Source organism: Pelophylax lessonae (genome assembly GCF_965119305.1).
Source record: "Pelophylax lessonae genome assembly, chromosome: 1".
NCBI lineage: Eukaryota > Metazoa > Chordata > Amphibia > Anura > Ranidae > Pelophylax > Pelophylax lessonae.
In genome coordinates, this window is record NC_138768.1 from 749,038,874 (window position 1) to 749,045,811 (window position 6,938).

General features: G+C 40.7%; 1 protein-coding gene across 1 annotated transcript; it reads right to left on the reverse strand.

The window, feature by feature from the left end:
- Nucleotides 1-3,714: 3,714 nt before the first annotated feature.
- Nucleotides 3,715-4,359, reverse strand: LOC309544677 (large ribosomal subunit protein eL18B-like). The gene has a single exon (XM_082243589.1). The coding sequence runs from the start codon at nucleotides 4,322-4,324 to the stop codon at nucleotides 3,758-3,760; it is 567 nt and encodes a 188-aa protein (XP_082099715.1). The 5' UTR covers nucleotides 4,325-4,359; the 3' UTR covers nucleotides 3,715-3,757.
- Between the last annotated feature and the right edge of the window lie 2,579 nt (nucleotides 4,360-6,938).

Here is a 6,938-nt window from a genome sequence, read left to right on the forward strand (position 1 = left end):
CATATTTTTAGCACGTATTACTGTAGTAATGTCACTGGTTCCCCCAAAAAGTGTCAAAAATGTCAGTTAGGGGTCCAGTATGTCCGCCGCAATGTTGAAGCCCCGAAAAAAAAAAAAAAACAATCGCAGATCGCCGCCGTTACTAGTAAAAAAAAATAAGAATGACATAAATCTTTCCCGTAGTTAGTAGACGCAATATCTTTTGTGCAAATCATTCAAAATACGCTTATTGTGATTTTTTTTTACCAAAAATATGTAGCAGAAAACAAATTGGCCTAAAATGTTAAACAATTTTGATTTTTAAATAATTTTTTTTTGAGAATGTGAAAAATATAAGTTTTTTTTTCAAAATTGTTGCTATTTTTTTGTTTATAGCGCAAAAAATAAAAATCGCACAGGTGATTAAATACCACCAAAAGAAAGCTCTATTGGTGGGGAAAAAGAGGACATAAATTTTGTTTGGGTACAGAGTCGCATGACCGCGCAATTGTCTGTTAAACTAATGCAGTGCTGAATTGCAAAATAGGGACTGGTCATTAAGGGGGGAAATTTTCCGGTCTTAAAGTGGTTAACGCATATTGTTAGACAGGTTATTTCGGTTGGTAAGCAGACCGGTTGGTGAGTTGAGCTGGGAATTTTTCTGGTTTTGTCTTGCATGTGTTGCCCTTCTATGTGCTCCTTGCTGTGAAGGCCAGTTAGAGGTGTAGGCAAGGGCCATTTTGTTTGTTACTGATTTTCAAAAGTGTCTGTTGTACAACTATACTTCATCCAGAATGCAGACACTCTAAGACTGGCCATAGATGGACTGAAATTTAGCCTGTTCAATCTACTGATTGACTTTTGTTCAACTGGCCTGTTAATCTTTTCTCACTCGATCAGCTCTGCAGGCTATAGACCAGTAATGGCGAACCTAAGGCACGTGTGCCACAGCTGGTACACAGAGCCCTCTCTGTGGGCATGCCTGCTTTACTGGGAAGCTGCCGCCGCTGATGCCTTGCCTCTCTAATCCTCCCTCCCCCCACATGGCGGTGGGGCTGTGACAAGGGTAGAAGTGAATATGGACTGTCAGTGTGTTTCCCCCCGCTCGCCCCTCTTTTTCTGTCAAGTAGCACTGGACAGGGTCAAAGCAGCGCTTTCAGAGTTTGCAAGTCACTGTGATTCCTCATGCCTCCCCATTGGCTGCAGCCAAGCACCAATGTGGAGGTTGACAAGTGTACAATGGGACATGTAGTCCCGGAAGACTATTGGTCCATTTTAATATCTAGCCCAGCTCCCCCGCATGGTGAAGCTGCCAGAATGAGAAGTGCAGCGGCACTGTGACACGGGTAGAAGCAAGTGTGGACAGTGTCAGTGTTTTTCCCTGCTTGCCCCCCTTCTTCTGTCAAGCAGCGCTGGACAGGGACAGAGCAGTGCTTGCAGGGATCGCCGCCTGTTCTGATTCCTCCTGCCTCCCCAATGGCTGCAGCCAAGCACCAATGAGGAGGTGGACAAGTGCACCATGGGACATTTAGACCCGGAAGATTATGGATCCATTTTAATGTCCAGCCCATCTTCACCACCCGGAGAGAGAGAGAAGCCATTGCTGCAAGGGAGAGAGACTGGAGCAGCACACTGTGAGCCAGGCGACAGAGAGGCTGCCAGGATACCGCCCCTGCAGTGCCAGTTGCGGGCCTTGCCATGGGCAACCGAGAGTGAGTGGACATCTGTTCAGAGGAAGTATTGCTGTGTTGCTGGGATTGGTGAGAGGCCCTTGTGGCCATTATCTGTGGCTGTTACTAATTACAGTGTTGGCACTTTGAAAAAAATAAGTTGGTTTTGTGTGGCAGTTTGGGCATTTGGGCTCAAAGAGGTTCGCCATCACTGTTATAGACTATAGCACTAATCAGTGTATTATGATGGCGGGGTAGTCCTGCTGTCAGAACAATAACACAGTGGGAAGTATTCCTCCATCCACCTCAAATGTGTGAATAAGGGTTTTGGGTCAGTTTTTTTTGTTCAACCTGCTGGTTGAATGAAAAAACTGACCCAAATATGGCCATGTTAAAGTGGTATTAAATCCAAAAGCAATCATTTATTATATTGCAGCTTACCAATTCTTACATGGGTTGGCTGCATTCATTTTATTTTAAAGGCTTTGTTTTTTCTATTTTTACCTAGTGACCTGGACAGTACGTCTGTTTTTCATCAGAACAAGCTTCTCTGTAAATGTATCAGTTAAGAGTCTTTGGACAAACCATTTACCACTGACAACGGTGCTTACAATGATCAGATTTTATTTATTCATGTAAAACCTTTATTTAAATCCCACACACACATTACCAGTTCTGCTGTCAGATGCGTCCCCTGTGCTCCTTTATCCTGAGTAGGGGCATGCTAATACAGGATTTGTGTTACTGCCCAGATCACCAGGTGAAAACAGAGGGAAAAAGTCTAAAAAAAGAAAAACAATGCAGCCACCACATATAAGGATAGGTAAGCTACAGTATATTATTATATTTTTGGTTTGAAGTTTAATATTGCTTTATATCAGGAAGTGTGTTACAGATCAGATCACCAGGTAATAATAAAGGAAAAAAAGGAAAACTAGTGCAGCCACCACATCTAAGGAATGGTAAGCTGCAATAGCTTATAGTTTTTGGGTTTATTATTGCTTTATTAGAATTTTTCAACATCTACCATACGCAGACCCGTACTAGGAAATTAACATTTTGCCACATGTAGAAAACAAAATATGGAATATCTGAGATTAATATACAAGTGTGACCACAACCATTTGTGGTTACAAGGGTGGTGCAATAAAACAACGTAACTGTCATACAATTTTAAGCCAGTCCTTATTACTTATGCTATATTTTAGCTTATCCACAGAAGTTAAACCAGGGAAAAAAAATACAGCAACACAAAACCTACTTCAGCGACGGGAATTGAGTTATACAGCTCATCACTGGTTTTCATCAAACTGAACAGCTAATCTGTTTTCTATCTTCTATGCAGTGCCCTTGCAATTTGTTCCAACACACACTACATTATATTCTAACCTCACTTTAGTAGATTTTTATCACAAGCGAAAATCTGCTTTTACATCTTCTTCTGTAACTCCGCACACAGTGCAGTGCATAGATTAACTTTGTGACTGTGATTTACTGAAATCAATAATAGCTGACAGAATAACCTCAATAACCTGCAAGCCTTAAATGGAAATCTCGAAGCTCTGGTAATAGCTAGAACTACTGGTTTTATTCAGACATGGCTATCTAGTGAGAGCATAGGAAAAACCCTACATCTCTACCAGGAATCTTAGGCAACTGGAAAACTGGAAAATTTATATCAAAAGGCAATGACAGAGCAATAAGATTCAGAAACGGAAAACAGCTGTCTTGTATAGTTCTGCACAGTTGAGGCTAGATGGCAGTCTTTCTGAAAGGGCATTCATTCTCGTACAACACTGACAACTGACAGTCTCTGACAGCAGGGATCCTCAAAATACGGGCCCTCCAGCTGTTGCGGAACTACACATCTCATGAGGCATTGTACAACTCTGACATTCACAGACATGACCAGGCATGGTGGGAATTGTAGTTCCTGAACAACTGGAGGGCCATAGTTTGAAGACCCCTGTCTTACAGGGTATTTTCACATGGCCGATGGTTTAAGATCCTTCTCTTTTGTTTTCCGCTAGACACATGCAATGCTTTCACAATTCAGTCTTTTTTTTCAAGATTTAGCATCTTTAATGAGTACAAAGCACAGACGGTGTTTAGTTCTTGTATCCTCTGCTTGGTCTGCATCCTCTAGCACGCTCAAACTTTCTTCCCTTAGAACAAACGTAGGGCTTGGTGTGACTGTGTGGAGTACCAGGTGCCTTTCCAAAGTGTCTGTACACCTCACGTGCCTTGCAAGGACCTGAAAGCATAACCGTGTTCTGGCCTTTGGGGGTAGCGAGAGCCAACTGGTCAAATGTTAAAATTTGTCCACCAGTTTTAAGAATTCTTCTGCGTGCTCCAGAAGAAACTTTAAGTGCACACACTTTGAGTTTGGGGATATCTTGAATCCTGACATCATCTGTGATGCATCCAACCACCACAGCAGTTTTACTTTCACGTCCAGGAAGCTTCATCTTGCGAATCAAACGGGACAGAGTGAGGGGTGGCCTTTTTGTGCGGCTCATAAACAGACGTCTCAAAACCACTTTGTTGAAAGTGGCATTTGTACGACGGGCCAGGAAACGGTAAAACTTAACCAGAAGTCTCAGGTATATATCCTGACTTTTGGGCTCTTTTCGCCGCACCTTGCAGTCTTTGTTGTGACGGATATCTACTCCCATGATGGCGGCTGTAGCCGCAGCGGTTTCGCGGGGAGGAAAGGCCACAATTCAATCTTTTTGAAAACGCAATTTTAAACCTTAATTTAACAAATTATTGCACAGGTAGAAATAAAAGAAAAAAATATATAAGCTGCTGGTAACAACACAATAGGACAACATGTGATAAAACCAAATAAATACCGTAAGATGCTGCGCTAGACAATCAAAGTTATGAAGGTTATAACGATTGTAAAAAGAAAGTCCATATATAAAAACAACTCATGTTATTCTCTAAAAGAGGAAGCAGGGATTGTGAACAAAGTCTCCTGGTAAGTGTGAAATATAGGTGAGTGGGTAATTAGTGGGAACCTATCACCCAGGGGCACCTCCACTGTAAATCACACAAAATGCTTCCTTACCAGGAATCTAGACTCTAAGAGTCTAGATACACATGGGTAGTATACACAGAAGATCTGATCTATTCCCTCTATTTAGGCTGAAGGGGAATGATGTCATGGCTGATGGTAAGGATCGCTCCATATCACAACCCATAGGGAAGAAAAGCATTGCCCACATTGTGTAAAACTATATAATGATTTATTAAAGGAAAGCAATGCTAAGAACTCACAAAAATCGAGATAAAATCAAGCATATAAAATTCAATTGTTCCCAGGAACTGGTCTGCATGTAAGCAAGTTAAGAGTGTGTGGTAACATCATAGACATGGACTCATCCAACGCGTTTTGTCAGAGTTTACCTCTAAACTAAATTTTTTTTAAATGTCGCCTATGGAGATTTTTAGGTACCGTAGTTTGTCACCATTTCATGAGTGTGCGCAATTGTAAACCGTAACATGTTAGGTATCTATTTACTCGGTGTGACATCATCTTTCACAATATACAAAAAAATGGGGCTAACTTTACTGTTTCATTTTTTTTTCAATTCAGCAAAGTGTATTTTGTAAAAAAAAAACTGCGTTTGAAAGACCACTGCGCAAATACCGTGTGACATAAAATATTGCACATTTTTTTGACATTTTATTCTACAGAGCCTTTGCTAAAAATATTTATATAATGTTTAGGGGTTTTAAGTAACTTTCTAGCAAAAAATACTGATTTTAACTTTTAAGCTACAAGTGTCACAAATAGGTTTGGTCCTTAAGCGGTTAAATTATGCTCAATTGGTACTAAGGGGCCCAAAATTTCCCAAGAAAATATCCCCCACACCATTACACCACCACCACCACCAGCCTGAACCATTGATACAAGGCAGGACAGATCCATACTTTCATGTTGTTAACACCAAATTCTGACCCTACCATCTGGATGTCGCAGTTGAAATTGAGGCTCATCAGTCTAGGCAACATTTTTCAAATCTTGTATTGTCCATTTTTGGTGAGTCTGTGCAAATTTTAGTTTCCTGTTCTTAGTTGACAGGAGTGGCACCCGGTGAGGTCTTCTGCTGCTGTAGCCCATCTGCTTCAAGGTTCAATGTGTTGTGCATTCAGGGATGGTATTCTGCATACCTTGGTCGTAACGAGTGGTTATAATCTTGTCTGCCCATTCTAGTCTGACCTCTGAAATCAACAAGGCATTTTCATTTACACAACTGCCGCTCACTGGATATTTTCTCTTTTCAGACCATTTTCTCCAAACCCTAGAGATGGTTGTCCATGAAAATCCCAGAACATCAGCAGTTTTTGAAACACTCAGACCAGCCCATCTGGCACCAACAACCATGCCATGTTCAAAGTCACTTAAATCCCCTTTCTTCCCCATTCTGATGCTCGATTTGAACTTCAGCAAGTCATCTCCACCACATCTACAGATGCCTAAATGCACTGAATTGCTGTCATGTGATTGGCTATATATATATATATATATATATATATATATATATATATATATATATATATACTGTATATATATATATATAATATAAAAATAAATAATTGCACATATTTATAAGCAATCCAAAACTGTAATTTCAGCATGATAGATGAATAACAACAGTATATGGTATATATTTGCGCCAGACATTAAACAATTCTTTGTTGAATAATGGAAATTATAAAAGTGTGTGTTAGGAAATGGGGAGAATAAAGTACAGGGAAATTAGGAAATTATGGAAGGATTAGTGGGGGTTAAAGGATAGAAAATATGACAAATAGAGGTTAACAAGGCAGCAAGGGGATGGGAGGAAGTTGATATGGGAAGATAGCAGAGATAGAGAAAAGGTTACCCACGTGGAATTGAAGTAGTTTAACAGATACTGAATTAAGTCTAGAAATACTGCTTACCCCCTTTCTGATTTCCCTTTGCTTGGCAATACATCTTAAGACTACGTCAAGGTCTTTTAAAACATGGCCAAGCAAAGGGGAAGCATGGGAGTTTGAAGAGACACTTTAAAATGCAACACTTGTGAAGGATCTGGTTAGTAGGGATGATCGAACGGTTCGGGTGGACCATCGGTTCGACCCGAACATTGGGTGTTCGAAATTCGGCCGAATTCCGAACTTTTTGCGGTAAAAGTTTGGAATTCGGCCACCAGAACCGCCCAAAATGCAATGGGACAGAAACTGGGCTTTAAAAGCCGTGATTGGCCCAGAAACATCAGTAAAAGCCAATTGAGGGGG